The sequence below is a fragment of the Rhinolophus sinicus genome, chromosome 3 (assembly GCF_057876585.1).
Source record: "Rhinolophus sinicus isolate RSI-liver-muscle chromosome 3, RSI-T2T, whole genome shotgun sequence".
Classification (NCBI taxonomy): Eukaryota; Metazoa; Chordata; class Mammalia; order Chiroptera; family Rhinolophidae; genus Rhinolophus; species Rhinolophus sinicus.
The window spans coordinates 73389911-73406230 of record NC_142503.1 but is presented as its reverse complement, the minus strand read 5'-3'; the positions used below and the strand labels follow the sequence as shown (position 1 = coordinate 73406230).

At 34.9% G+C, this 16320-nt stretch overlaps 1 protein-coding gene across 4 annotated transcripts in view; it reads right to left on the bottom strand.

The window, feature by feature from the left end:
• FER (FER tyrosine kinase) overlaps nt 1-16320 on the bottom strand; it is a 374252-nt gene that overhangs the window by 308119 nt on the left and 49813 nt on the right. For 3 of the 4 annotated variants that reach the window (XM_019727984.3, XM_019727983.3, XM_019727985.3), the window contains 2 exons: nt 7293-7466; nt 2108-2207 (listed from right to left, as the gene is read on the bottom strand). In XM_019727984.3, coding sequence (XP_019583543.2) covers nt 2108-2207; nt 7293-7466 — 274 coding nt within the window. Of the gene's footprint in view, nt 1-2107; nt 2208-7292; nt 7467-16320 lie in introns of those variants that run through there. The other variant, XM_019727986.3, reaches the window with a different exon arrangement.

Here is a 16320-nt window from a genome sequence, read left to right as displayed (position 1 = left end):
TTCAGAAGTATTTTATTTACATTTCAGAAAGACAAATGTACATAAGCTTGCATATTTTAACTTCAGGAAATTCAATCAAATAATACACCTCTAAAGACCAGTTAAAACTATATAGTACTAAAGATTTTCTGGTTGCCTTCCTGATATTAATATAACACTAAATGGTGTTTTATTTAGATCCAAAGTAATAAAAAACAATTATTATCTGTGAATAATCTTTAATAATATAAGCTTAGGTACAAACACTACTTAAAACATTCTGACATCAGAATTAGATTTCATTTTTTTAAACAAAAGTAAAACAATATCATTAAAAATAGGCATCAAGACTTGGAGCAATTACGTATTTCTTTTCCTAACTAATCATTCTCCAACATATACAAACCTAGTGTGAAATACTTAGTATAGTTGGATTACCATACAGTTGGATTAAATCATTACTTGTTCTGAGTGAACATAAATACGGTTATTTATAATATAGAGCAGTAATTTGAGAATGCTAGCCAGGCATTAGGTAACAAACTTTATAAAATTAACAATTTTGACAAGTTGAGTAGAAATGCTAAACGTACACAACTATTTCTAAACTACACTTGATGACTTAGCAAAGTACCCTGGTATAAAAGCTAAATTTTGAAAGAGGGTAAGATTTGGAGTTTCAAGTTAGAATGTCAACTACAAATGAGTAAGCTCCTGGAATGCCCTAAGGACTACTGTGTCTTTCTCAATAACTTAAAGATAGAAAGTGCTCAGTAAATACTTCTTGATCATCTAAAGCACTCTTAAAAATAACAAAGGAATAGTAATTAGGTTTGAAAATCTATGAAATAACCACAAAATGTTGGGATTTAATCCAAGACTATCTAACTCCAAAGTCCATGCCATTTTTTTTTCTTTTCTTCACTTAAATAACTTAGATAATTGAATTACAATAGCATTTTAAGAGATGTTTACATTAATAAAGACATTGTAATCTCAAAATATTGGTTGAGATACATGAAAAATAAATTATTTAAAAATAAGGAAACCGTGAACATGGATTCATCTTCCCTAAAAAGGCAATTGAAGCACTGCAAGAAGCAGAAGCATGAAGTTAATTCTCGGAGGGGTGAGGACAGAAAGAGAGGGAAACATAGGTAGATGCTGGAGGAAAGATGGGGAGGAGAGGGAGAGATGGAGGGAAAAAAGGAATGGTACAGAGAAAAGGAACAAGGGAAAGAAGCAAGGAGGAGCAAGGTGGGCAGAGAGATAGGGAGGAAGGAAGGAAAAGAGGGATGGAGGTAGAGGGAACTACATCTAAATCAGTATCTCTTCTAGTCTACTAGGAATAACAATAAAAACAGTGTTTTCACTGTGCAAGATATATCCAAATATAGAAGCTGTTTATTTCACTTACCTACAAAAATAACAAGATAATGTACCAGTAAAGGGCAAAGAAAAATACATTAATAAAAGAGAAAGGTAAACTTAAGAGGCAAAAGAAAATAGAGTTTCTAATAAAGCTTATATTTATCCAGAAAGAATTTTTTTAAGAAACTCTTTTATAATTTAAAAAAATCTAAATATGAAGGCTGTTAAGTCACATTTAAAGACTATAACCATAAATCTCTATTTAAAACATTAGTTTCTCTTTCCCTTTACTTCCAAAACATCTTATGAAAATGTACTATAGACACATAAAATTAAGCTATAAAGGCAAAATAGTGTTATAAAATGATCTTGTGATCTTAATGGCTTTTGAATACCATAGGTAAAAAGGGGTTAAAAAGGCTTGTAAACAACCTTACAACCTTATTTTTCTCATTAGTACTCAGTAATTTGATAAGTAAATCTGATGCTACAGAGATAATTTTAAAACTCTTTGAATTCTATTATAGGAGCTACATAATTCCATTTAGTATGCACTATTCAAAAATATTGTGCATCATTTAAAAAAACAAAAAAAAAGGAATTATTACATAGCTTCACAATCAGTCTATTTTGGCTTATTTTAATATTTTTAATGCAAATTGATCTAAGTGGACTCAATCAACTCTTTATAATGATAACTTTCAAATGATAAGAATAAAAATCACTAAAATGAGCATTTGTCATACTTTTTCCATACCTTTAGCTAAAGCTTCTTTATATTTTTCTTTGGCAGAATTCATTTCTTTTATTAATTGTCTATAGCTGGATTTTAATTTCTCTAATTCTGTCTTGGTAACCTGTCAAAAAACGAAACGCAAAAAAAATTTTTGTAATGCTTAAATTTACATTGTCAAAAACTTAAATTCCAAAGCATGAAATAATGTGTATTTTACTGCTTATAGGTTAGAGCTGCTCTTTAATACACTATTACAGACAATAAATTAAAAATCAATTTAGAAATCAGTGATAAATTCAATAGCATATTAAAAAAGAAAAAACATTTCTTAAAAAGAGCAAATAAAGAAATAGTGCTGTCATGTAAAATTTAAAGACCAATAAATTAATTTGCTGTGTACAGAAATATTTTCTCTAATAAAAAGCCAATTAAAATATTTATTTTAATTGTACGGAATAACTCTGAGTTGTCATAATTAACCAGTTCTGAATTTGTTTGGACATTGTAGCATCTCTGAAAAGAAGATGCAGCTAACAATCACTGCTGGCCATTCAGCAATCCTAACAGTGGTAATCGCATGCATGCATGCACGTGATTATTATTTCTACAGAAAGTCTAGACAAATACAAGTCCCTGATTCTATAGTCAAAAAGCCATTTAAACAGCATTTGAGGAAAAAAATTAAGAAACTTAGATATTGGCTGAAAATCTTCTAATAAACCATCTGAGAAGACCAAGAAATCAGCAGCATGAAACACTTGCAAAAGGGACATAAGTAACTTGGAAGAAAAATCTCAGAGCCCACTTTTAACAAACATTGCACGAACACTGATGGTACAAAGGATGACATCACGAAAATAAGCAAAAATATCAAATTGATCCATGTGTTATTTAGAAGTGTGTTGTTTAATCTCCAGTATTGGGATTATTTTATAGCTATCTTTCTGTTATTGATTTCTAGTTTAATTCCATTGTGGTCATACCACAGACATTGTATGATTTCTTGTAAATGTATTATATGATTTATGGTCTAGGATGTGGTCTGTCTTGTTGAATCTTCCATGTGAGCTTAAGAAGAATGTGTACACTGCTGTTGTTGGATGAACTAATCTATAGATGTTCATTATATATTGTTGATTGATGGTATTATTAAGTTCAACTGTGTCTTTACTAATTTTCTGCCTGCTGGACCATTTCTCACCGGGGGGTGTTGAAGTCTCCAACTGTAATAGAGAATTCATCTATTTCTCCTTGCAATTCTATCAGTGTTTGCAGTTCTATCAATATTTTGATGCTAGGTTGTTAGGCACATACACATTAAGGATTGTTATGTCTTCTTGGAGAACTGACCCTCTTATCATTATGTAATTCCCCTCTTTATCTCAGATAAATTCCTTTGCTTTGAAGTTTGGTTTGTCTGAAATTAATATACTTACTCCTGCTTTCGTTTGATTAGTGTTAGCATGGTATAACTTTCTCTATCCATTTACTATTAATTTATATGTAGTTTTATATTTAAAGTGGGTTTCTTGTAAACAACATAAGATTGAATCTTGTTTTTTTATTCACTCTGACAATGTTTATCTTTTAACTGGTTCATTTAGACCATTTACCTTCAAAGTAATTATTAATATACTTAGATTAATACCTACCATATTAATTACTGTTTCCTATTTGTTACCCATGTTATTTATTCCTATTTTTGTCTTTGTGGTTTTAGTTGGGTATTTTATATAATTCCATTCTCTCTCTTTTCTTAGCACATCAGTTATACTTTTTAAAATTTTTTCAGTGGTTGCCCTAGAGTTTGCAACATACTTTATAACTAATTCCAGTCCATTTTCAAATAACATTATCCTTATAATAACAGAATAATCCTAATTCCTCCTCCCTCTCTTGTATCATTGCCATCATTCATTTCACTTAAACATATATATGTATGCATACACACATACACACACAAGATATATACATTAGCATATATAACCAAATACATTCGTGCTATTATTATCTTCAATAAACTGCTGTTAGATCAATTAATAAAGAGAAAAATAAAAGTTTTTATTTTATCTTTACTCATTCCTTCACTGACGTTTTTCCTTTCTTTATGTAGATCTGAATTTTCAACCTTATCATTTTTCCTTTTCAGTCTACTGGCAACAAATTCCCTCCATTTTTATCCATCTGAGAAAGTCTTTAAATCTCCTTTACTTTTGAAGGATGATTTCATAAGGTACAAAATTCTAGGGTTTTGTTTTTCTCTCAACACTTTAAATATTTCATTCTACTATCTTCTTGCTTGCATGATTTCTGAGAAATCAGGTGTAATACTTACATTTGTTCTCCTATAGGTGGCTTTTTTTTTTTTACTCTGGCTTCTTTTGGGATTCTTTATCTTTGTTTTTCTGTAGTTTAACATCAATATGCCTAAGTGTTTCTGGTTTCTGTTTTGAGGAGGAAGGGTGCTTTTTGATCATTTATTTTGTCTGGTGTTCTCTCAGCTTCCTGGATCTGTCATTTGGTGTCTGGCATTAATTTGGGTAAATTCTCGTCATTGTTATTTCAAATATTTCTCTGTTCCTTTCTCTTTTTCTTCTCCTGCTGGTATTCCCTTTACACATATATTGCACCTTTTGCAGTTGTCCTACAGTTCTTGAATATGTTGTTCATTTTGTGTGTGTGGTTTTTTGTTGTTGTTGTTGTTGTTTTTAGTCTTTGTTGTCTTTGCTTTTCAGTTTGGGAGATTTCTATCGATATATCCTCAAGTTCGGGTATTCTTTCCTCAGTTGTGTCCAGCTTCCTCACAAGCCCATTCTTCACAACTGTTACAGTGTTTTTGATCTCTAACATTTATTTTTGGTTCTTTCTTAGGATTTTCACCTCTCTGCTTACATTGCCTGTCTGTTCTCGCATGGTGTCCACTTTATCTATTAGAGTTCCCAACATACAAAACAAAGAGATCATTGTTTTGAATTCCAACATCCCTGCATGTCTGGTTCTGACGCTTGCTCTGTCTCCTCTATGCTGTTGCTTATTTGTAGTCCTTATCATTTTTTCTTGATTGCCAGGCATAATGTATTGGGAACAAGCAACTGAGGTAAATAGGTCTTTACTAATGTAGTGATAAGTTGTCAGGGGAGGGGAAGCATGTTATAGTCCTACAATTATGTCTCAGTCTTCTACTGAGCCTGTGTCTATGGACTGTGAATTCTGCATGTGCTCCCCAGTCTCCACACCCCTGACGTTAGATAGGATGGCTAGAGTGGGCTGAAGTTGGCTCTTTCCCTTCCCCCAGGTCTGTTAGGCTCTGGTTAAACAGTTTCTCTTGAGGAAAGGCCTGTTAAGAACAGAATGCTCTGACATATGTCAAATGGTTCCTCTTCCCCTCCCACTGCCAGGAATATGAGATTTTTCTCCAATATTCAATATAAGGACCTGGCAGATATCCAGTAGGTAAAACTCACAAAAATGTGAGATATCCTCAATGACTGGGTCCTCCTATAGTTTTCAACTGTCAGAGTAGTCCACACTTGTCAGTTACCATTCTGGTTTTCCTACACCAGCACTGGTCCCCAGAAGTTTGCTGCTCTGATAAGTTGTGATTTTCTATATTTGCTTGCCAATCTCTCCAATGTTGGGGGTGGCCATTTGTCATGTGATCTCATTTCTCTTATAAACCTAAGAAGAGTTGTTTATTTTTCAATTTGTTCAGCTTTTTGTTTGTTAGAATGGAGTGGCGACTCCCAAACTTCTTATATGCCGGACCAAAAACTAGAAGTCGTAACTTTTCAAGTTGCTAAAGAACCAATTCATTATACTATAAACCAGCAATTTAACTACAAAAAGCAAGCATTTATCATGTCTTTCCTACGTGAACTACGCCTCAGGGTAACCAAATATTGACAAAGGAAAATTCTTTATTGAAAAATTTCAGCTAACGAGTGCATTAAGAATGATACAAGTAAAATATTGCCATTTTACAACCCCCACTGAAATAATGGATCTAAGCAGTGAACATCAATTGTTTCTAAAATTATTAGGTAAAAGGCTGAAGGGAAACTTTTTTAATAGATTGATCAGGCTGGCAACACTGGAACCTATTAGTCAAGTTTAACATCACAAAAAGATAAACAAGTAGACACAGACACTACATACTTCCTAATATGAAACAACAGTAAGTCTATACCAGTACCTGTGATGTATACTTGCCCCAAATAAACAGCAAGAATCTTATCAAGCCTCTATATCTAACCTCCAGTTTACAGGAAAACTGGAAGATAGAGGAATATGTGAAATCACACCACAAGATGCTAATAACAAAATCCAAAATGAAGGAATTTCAATTCTATAGAGCAAATTACCCAGTTTCTTCCACAAATAATATTTTCAAAAAGGGAGGGGGGCAACCTACATTAAAGAGAATTATTCAAATTCAATGTGTGGGCCATGCTTGAATACTAATTCAAATGAACCAACTGTAGAAAACATTTAAAAAAACAATCATTTGAGCACAATCAGAATATTTAATATTAGGAATTATTGTTATTTTTATGTAGATTAATAATAATATAGTTATTTTTTTAAAGAGTACTTATTTTAGCAATACATAATAAAATATTTATGGATGAAATATCTGGGATTTTCTTTAACATGATCCAGTGTAGAAAAAAAAAGTTGGTGCAAATATAGATGGAAAAAAACATATGTGGGTGGATACATAGATGGGAATTGATTTTACTATTCTTTCTTCTTTTGTACATTTGCAAATTTTCATAATTAAAAACAAAAAGTTATCCAAAAGAGACACATGCTGAATGTGGAGAAAATTTTAAAATCTCCTAATTGACTTTGCTTATATTTTCATTTTTATTTTATGCATAGTATTACATGATACAAATTATTTTTAATGTCTGAAAGAACTATTTCAATAAGTAAAAAATGAAAATTCTAAGTGATAAAAAAGCAATATATCATAGTTTAATTGGCAGTATTCTTTTCTTTTGTAGGAGTACATAAAGTAATAGTGCATCTTATAATCAATAATGTTTTATATTTAATAAAAATAAATTATTACTTATTGGAGACACTGAAATGTATTTCTTATCAGGAAATGATATCTATACAATTTTTAAAGTCAAATAGGATAAAATGTTTCCGTGATTTTAAAAATCAATTAAAGGTAGAATTCAAGAATGGAAAGACAAACCTTGATCATCTCGGCCTCTATCTGCTGGTGAACACCTATGTAACTTTTCTTCACCTGCTGCTTGTCTTTGATCATCATGGTGAGCCTGTGTAAGGGTCCAGAATTGAGGTCCTCTGCATGTGTCTTCATTATTCTACTAAGTTGTTCCGTCTGCTGAATCATAAGTAGCCATGACTTTTAAAAAAAAAGAAATAAAATTAGCACTTGTATTGGAGGTTTCCCTTTGGCTGTGTTTTAAGTATTCAATAACTCTATTTAGTTTTATACAAATTATTACATTAATATAAAAATGGCAGGTTTCTGGCAATTGTGCAATGAGCTATGAATGTTTCATATTTAGCATTCTCAATTTCAAGTGCAAATGTTTCAAAAGTAAGTACCAGAGTCTACGCAAACTGCTAGGAAAGGGATTAAGGGACTCTTTGAGAATCCATTTGCAGTCTTCTGTTTGTTTTTCAACACCATGATAGTGCTTCTGCTCACACAATTCCAAGTTCTCAGCAAGGTCACCATGTCCTAATGGTCAAAGGCAACAGAAATTTTCCCATCTTTATTCTTAACCTGTCTCTCTCTGGCAACTCACTTCTTCCTGAAACTCTTCTTTTGTGGCTAGCCTGACTTCTTATTTTCCAACATACCAATTTGTCTTCCTTCCTTCCTAAAAATGCTTTCTCAGTCTTTATACCTGCTCTTCTTTTGCTGCTTACATCTGAAATACAGGTATTCTTTGCATTTTATCTATAGGCATTCTCTTCTTTCAATAAATACCATTAGTTCTCAATGGTTTTTCCAGGACAGTACATTGCCTTAACAGCAGAGACACAAAATGGTGGGTTTGCACAAGTGGGCATATGGATATTTCTGGAAGAACAAGTCATTTGTTATTAGATTTTCTAACTAATAAATACTGAAAACAGTAACAGAGGAATTGTTTATTCAGAAACAATTATTGGAGAATTACCACAGTCAGGGGGATCCATGTTAAAGATACAGAAACTGGACAAGATATGGTTTCACATATTTACAAGAATATTTTTTCTACTTTACTACTTTTTATCTGTGAATAAACAAAATTATTCTCTTTCTGTTAATATTCCAACATAATCCTAAATCAAAATTTAATAAGCATCTAAAGCAAAACAATAGGCTAAAGAAAGCAAATTCTTAGTCATAGATCTACCCAAGTCAGACTTGGTAATCTTGTTTTTGATACACTGCTCTGTAGGTTTTTCTAAATAAATAGATAAACCTTTGAGGACATTTGCTTAGGGAGGGGGCTTATTTTTACTTGTAAATGTTATTAGGAACATGGAACAAGCCATGTGGCCTATAGACTCATCACATTTACTTTCAAATTCGAAAATCTAAGTAGTACCAACATGCTCTTGATACCACAAAGGAATTTAAAACTACCGTAGCTCTTCCATCAAAACCTAAGTTTTAACAAAGATGAAAACAAGTTTCAAAACTATACACACATGGGTTAAAAACATAAACTGAATTGCCCTAATAACTCTTGCAGCTTTGCCTTTTTTATCTGATACTGTCACTCTAAAAAACACAATGTTGGGAAAACATTCTACAGCATGTGCATAATGTTCAGGCTACCCAAAAAAAGTGAGAGGAGTCAGTTCTTTCTCAACCTTAAAAAAAATAAATATTCTCTAAGTGCTTTGTAGCAATAAATGTTTGTGATTCTACATAGAAGTCCTTGAAGCCTAGGGGTGAAGCCTTGTTGGAAGCCAATGTTAAAGACTACAGACCAAGGTTGGCCTGCCCTCCTTCTCCCAGAACGCCACATCTTATCCGACCTAATAGCCCTGTTCACTGGAGTCACTGCGGGGAAATCTGAACCTCCTGAGATAAGGCAGTATCACCCTGACTGTCAATCCCACGCTGCCCTCACTATCTCCTAATCTGACCCAGGACACTATCTACAGAATCCTGTACCCTCAAGAACTGCTCGGTGATTGGAAAACTCCTTACACCTCTTAGCAGAACTTTCCACTTATCTTCTAGCTTTAGCAAAAGCCTGGCTCTATCCCACTCCCAATACTGCTAGCAAACATTCCCCCTCTTCCTAAAAAAAAAATCTCTGCTCCTTTGAAATGCAGGCCAGCCTTTCCCATGAACAATTTATCAGCAAGTCTTTCTGATTCTCCCTCCCAAGTCTACCACAAATCCACTCACTTCTCTCCAACTTCACTGCCATCCTTTTGGAGGTTATGATTATCTCTGGCTTAGATTATTACAACACCTCCTAATCTAACCAACTAGAACACTCTCCATGAGGGCAGTACCATGTCTCTTTGTCCTCTCTTCTACTCATGCTCTTTCCCAACCCGTTCAACTTAAAGTAGCAAAAAAAAAAAAAAAAAAAAAAGTCATTCTCCTCCATAAAACCCTATATTGGCTTTCCTTCTCATTTAAAGAAAAATCCAACATACTTCTAAGACCTAGAATGTCTCCTATTATCTGTCCTCTATCCTTCCAATTTCATGTTTTGCCATTCTCTGCCTAAATAAATTCTAGGAGCACTGCTGTTCCTTCAGTTTCCTGAACACTCCCTCTTCCTGGAGGCCCATTCTTTCCTCTCCTACACATTGCAAGATCCATCTCTTTAGGAATCAACTAAATCAATGTAAATCTAATCTCTCTCTCTCTCTCTCTCTCTCTCTCTCTCTCTCTCTCTCTCTCTCTCTCTCGCTCGCACACACACTTGAAATAAGCCCTCTTCCCACTTTGTAGCTTTACAGATGGTAGAGCCTCCATGAAGGTACTAATCTCTGAGTTGCCTAACTTCCTCTGTTTGCTTTCAGCTCTTCCAAAACCTTTTGAACGTATTTCCCCAAATTAGGTCCTATCTATTGAACTATCTGATGAAGTTTCTGTTTTCCTGACTGAATCCTAAGTTTCACAGATAAGAATTCAAAGAGATCAATAACCATGGAGTACATTGGTTATCATAAAACAATGATTTTGTACTCTAATAAAGTACAAAGCTCAAACATTTTTGCTAGTGAATAATTTCAAACTGTTATGAATCAGATAACTTTGGTGCTACCTAAATTGTTTCTAAGAACTAAGAATGAAAAAAAATCCCTAAAATGACCATAACACAGATATCATAAAGTGACAAAGATATTACTAAAATAAATTCACTTATGAGTAGCAATGCAACAATCTTTAACAAAACATTACTAGGACTAATGCTAGAAAGCAGACATAACTAATAATTCAAGTAAGGGACTTCATCTGGCCATGACATAGTAACAGAAATCAAACTCATGTTCCCATTTAAAAACAACTAGAAAATTGGACAAAATGTATGAAACTACTATTTTCAAACACTGGACAACAGCACAGGATTGAACCAAAGGGAAGTGAAAACCCTAAGATTGCCCATTTTCTGTCTGGAGGTACTTTCCAAAGGGAAATGCAGAGAGGAAATCTGAGAATAGAAGTCCAGAACCAGCACAGACATAAAAGTCAGAGTTAGAAGTCTGACTTATGTTAATTACAGTGTCCAATTAGAGAGTTTTAGATACAGGGTCATCATAGGGGGTAAACAGAAGGTCAGGGAGAAAATTCCTTGGGCCTCACACCAATGATATTTGTTTACATTTTTGTCTCAAATAATGCAAAGCCTCACCTGATCTGTATTATCTTGAATTGTAAATAAGTGGTCTGATTTCACAGATGTTAATTACAACTTCCCAGAAGAAAAATAAAATGCTATTAGGGAAATCTTAAAAAATAAAATCAGCCAAGATGGCGTGAGAGAAGCCAAACTTACCCTTCTACCTGAAACTACCAAAAAATGGACGAAATACATGACATGACAGTTTTGAAGACACTGGGTATCAGGCAATGAGGGATATGTTCGCTGAAAGAAACAAAACATACAAGCTGAGCCCTGACTTGAGAGGCTGTGCACAGGGGGAGAAACTGAAGCAGAGCCCAAAAGAATCCCTGAGTTGAGGAGACACCACAGAGAGTTTAGGAAGAACAAGGCAGCTCGAGTCCCTGGGACAGACTCCTGGAGAGGACGGAGGTCCACAGCGAGCGCCCTTCTAGTATTCAGCAGGATGCTGATCAGTGCCTGTCTGTGAGGAAGCTACATGAGCTGAAAAGATTACAGCGAACAGTGCCTGGTGCTCACACATGGCTGGGAATCACGCCTATTCTGCCCAGCCACACCAGAAACACTCATAATCCATTGGGTACTGGGTAGAATACTCAAAAAGGTTTTACATCGGTAGCGGGGAGTGATTAGCCCTGGACTTCACAGTGCTCTGGTCCTGCCTACCAAATCTTAAAATCAAGATCCAAAGGATCAAACTCTTTCCTAGTAACTTGTTTCATTTGTGCTCTCAAACAGAACTCAGCAACACATGGCAATATAAATTATGGGAAATGAAACAGAAAAAAAACAATTAAACATAGCAATAGAGACAGAGACATACAGAATATGACTGAGTTGTATAACACCTTCTAAAGGTCTGTTGGGTTGGTGCAAAAGTAATTGTGGTTTTTGCAATTATTTTTAACCTTTCAAACCACAATTACTTTTGCACCAACCTAAATATATATGTATACAGGCATACCTCAGCGATTTTACAGGTCCAGTTCCAGATCCCGTAATAAAGCAAACACCGCAATAAAACAAGCCTCACAAATTTTTCGGTTTCCCAGTGCACATAAAAGTTATGTTTACATTATACTGTATGTACTCTATTAAGTGTACAATAGCATTATGTATAAAAAACATACATACCTAAATTTTTTAAAAAATACTTTATTTCTAAAAAATATTAACCATCAGCTGAGCCTTCAGCGAGTCTTAAGCTGATGGAGGGTCTTGCCTCCATGTTGATGGCTGCTGACTGCTTAAGGGTGGTAGTTGCTGAAGGTCCGGGTGGCTGTGGCAATTTATTAAAATAAGGCAACAATGAAGCTTGCTGCATTGATTGACTCTTCCTTTCATGAATGATTGTCTGAAGCAGTGCTGTTTGATAGCATTTCACACACAGCAGAACTTCTTTCCAAATTGGAACCCTGCCACTGTTTTAGCAACTAAGTTTATGTAATATTCAAAATCCTTCGTGGTCATTTCAACAGTCTTCACGGCATCTTTAGGAGTAGATTCCGTCTCAAGAAACCACTTTCCTTGCTCATCCATAAGACCAACTCCTCATCAAATTTTATCAAGAGATTGCAGCAATTCAGTCACACCTTCAGAATCCACTTCTAATTCTAGTTCTCTTGCGATTTCCACCACATCTGTAGTTCCTTCCTCCACTGAACTCTTGAATCCTTCCAAGTTAATGTTGATATTTTGATCTCTTCCCATGAATCATAAATGTTTTTAATGGCATCTAGAATAGTGAATCCTTTCCAAACATTTTCAATTTACTTTGGCCCCATCCATCAGAGGAATCACTATCTATGGAACTATATAGCCTTATGAAATGTATTTCTTAAGTAATAAGACTGGAAAGTCAAAATTACTCCTTGATCCATGGGCTGCAGAATGGATGTTGTGTTAGCAGGCATGAAAACATTAATCTCATTGTACATCTCCATCAGACCTCTTGGGTGACCAGGTATATTGTCAATGAGGAGTAATATTTTGAAAAGAGTCTATTTTTTCTGAGCAGCAGGTCTCAACAGCGAGCTTAAAATATTTAGTAAACATGTTGTAAACAGATGTGCTGTCATCCAGGCTTTGTTGTTCCATTTATAGAGCACAGGCGGAGTAGTGCTAGCATAATTCTTAAGGGCCCCAGGATTTGCATAATGGTAAATGAGCATTGGCTCCAACTTAAAGCCACCATCTACACTAGCCCCGAACAAGAGAGTCAGCCTGTCCTTCGAAGCTTTGAAGCTCGGTATTGACTTCTCCTCTCTTGTTATTAAGTCCTAGAAGGCATCATCTTTCAATACAAGGCTGTTCCATCCACACTGAAAATCTGTTTAGTGTTGCCACCTTCATTAGTTATCATAACCAGATCCCTGGATCTGGATAACTTGGCTATAGTTTCTACATTAGCACCTGCTGTTTCACCTTGCATTTTTATGTTACACAGATGATTTCTCTCCTTAAACCTTATGAACCAAGCTCTGCTAGTTTCAGACTTTTATTCTGCAGCTTTCTCACCTCTGTCATCCTTCACAGATTTGAAGAGAATTAGGGCCTTGGTCTGGACCAGGCTTTGGCTTAAGGGAATGTTAAGGCTGGTTTGATCTTCTATCCAGACCACTAACTTTTTCTGTATCAGTAATAAGGCTGTTTTGTTTCCTTACCATTCATGTGTTCACTGGGGTAGCACTTTTAATTGTCTTCAAATACTTTTCCTTTGCACTCATTGATTAGTGCAAGAGGCCTAACTTTTGGCCTATCTCAGTTTTCTACATGTCTTCCTCATTTCTAGCTTTTGATTTAAAGTGGAAGCCATGCAATGCTTCCTTTCACTTGAAGGATTATTGTAGGATTATTAATTGGCCTAATTTCAATATTTTGTCTCAGGAAATAAGGAGGCCCACGGAGAGGGAAAGAGACAAGGGACATGCCAGTGAGTGGAGCAGTGAGAACACACACAGCATTTACTGATTAAGTTCACTGTCTTATGTGGGGGCGGTTTGTGATGCCTCAAAAACAACTGCAATAGCAACATCAAAGATCACGGATCACAGATCATCATTAACAAATACAATAATAATAAAAATATTTGAAATATTGCGATAATTACTAAATGTGACAGAGACACGAAATGAGCAAACTCTATAGGAAAACTTGCTCCATGCAGTTGCCACAAACCCTTAGTTTGTAAAAAACAAAAAACAAACAAACAAACAAAAACACAATTCAATGTCTGCAAACTGCAATAAAGCAAAGAACATTAAAATGAGGCATATCTGTAATTAGAAACCTCAAAAGAGACAGAGAGGAGATAGGAAAAGTATTTGAAGAAAAATGGTTGAATATATTCAGAACTTTGTAAAAACTAAAACCCACCAATTCAAGAAGCTCAATGAACCCAAGCACAAGAAGCATGGGGAAAAAAACAAACAAACAAACAAAACGTACTATCAGTACCATATCTGAGTCACAAAGCCTTGGGACATTCAAATATTTCATAAAGATAATATAATAATTTTTATAAACTAGGTACATATACGAAATCCTGATGATTCTGTAACTCATTTTGATGAGTTCATGCATGTCTTATTTTTTCTTAGAGCATTTAAAATTTCTTCCATCCATCCATCATCATATATATATTTGATCTCCTTTGGGTGGTCAGCACACAATGCAATATATAGATGATGAATTATGGAAATGTATTCTTGAAACCTATATAATTTTACCAACCAATGTCACCCCAATAAATTGAACAAATTTATAAAAAGTTTCTTCCCCTATAAATGGAAGAACTGACTAGTCTCCTTCCCTGCAAACTTTATGTCATGGTATCCAGAACCACAGGTACATTCTCAACTGATGGAGCTTTTTAAAGAACCAAAGGACTGAGGTTACCTGGTGAGTCAGCGAGACATGGGTCATCTTTAATGTCAGGGGAATTTCTCCTTCTCTAATTAAAGTCTTTCTAACAATGATGGGGTTGACCTTTTTAAGCCCCTGTTATTTCAAATACCATAAATTATCAGATTATTAAACACTAACAAACAACTAAAATAAATCCTGAATGAAAATACTATGTAGACAAAAATGATTGAATATTTTTAAAATACAATAGAATAATATAATCAACATAATCAGAGTCAATAGTTGGGTTCTGAAGACTGGCACCAAATACACTGAGCTGCATTAGCTCAGCCATTGCCCAATCTCAGAAGTAAGACAGCCATTTCCAGAAACTACATGACTACAAGAATCTTATTATTGCTACTAAAACAGTAAGTCCAAATACCTAAACACAGATCAGGCCAGGAAATAAACTAAATTACTTTTGCTTTACCAATACTTTTTCTTGCAGCTTCCTAGACTCAGTGCCCCACAATTGTTTTTGTTCTTTTTTCAACTTAAAGGCTACTTTTATTGTTCTGAGGGAGAACACTATCAAGAAAAATGACTAGCCAGAGTCACCTTTACTGGTCAGAAGCAAATCACATAACCTCAGCAGTTTCTCCTGCCAAAAGTTAGGGGTTGAATTAAAGACCTCCATAGTGTCTGCCAGCTTCAGCACTCTGATTTTTTTCTCTACTTAGCTACTTCCCTTTTTACTGTCATCCTCAGTTTTATAGCTTGTGTCCACATAAGATTCCTATTGACCCGTTTCTCATGGAGCTTTGTTAATGCAGGGCTGGCCTATTTAGAAATTTTAAAGAAAACAATACATTTACAGTTAGTCTCCTGGAGATGTTTGCCTGATTCCCTCTAGCTTCTGTGTGATATTCTGTTCTATACCCTTCTACGCATATCCCATTCCCATTCCCCATTTACGTCCTAGAGAAGTTGTTCTATCTGTTATCCCCTATTTCCTGGCTCTCCAAAATCTCCTTGATTGGCTCTATCAGCTCAATGTTGCTTTAAAAAACAAAGCCCTACCTTTCATCCCAAATCCAACCAACGCTTCCAGCTACCGCTCTATCTAATCTTTTTGAAAACCTCTCAAATAGACTTCGAAGGGGGGAAAAAAAACAAAAACCAAAAACATAACACTCTGCATTTGCTCCCAGAAGGTATGAACCAGACTGTATACTTAGGACATTCTCTTACTCTTAAGCTCCATCAAATAAACGTTATTTTCTTCTCTCATGTCCTGTGCAACATCAACCCCCAGAAGAGAGGTTGATGATTTCCATTACTCCACCCCATTAAAGCAAAGCCTGCTAGTCTAGACGACCTTCTGCTCCTCTCTTTTAACATTACCTACCACCTGTAGGCTTTCTCTTATCTGGTCTTTATAGCAACACTCCAAGGCAAATATCTTCATCTTATACATGGTGTCAGAGACATTAAAATAATCTGTCCAAGGTTACACAGATAATGAATGGAGGAGCT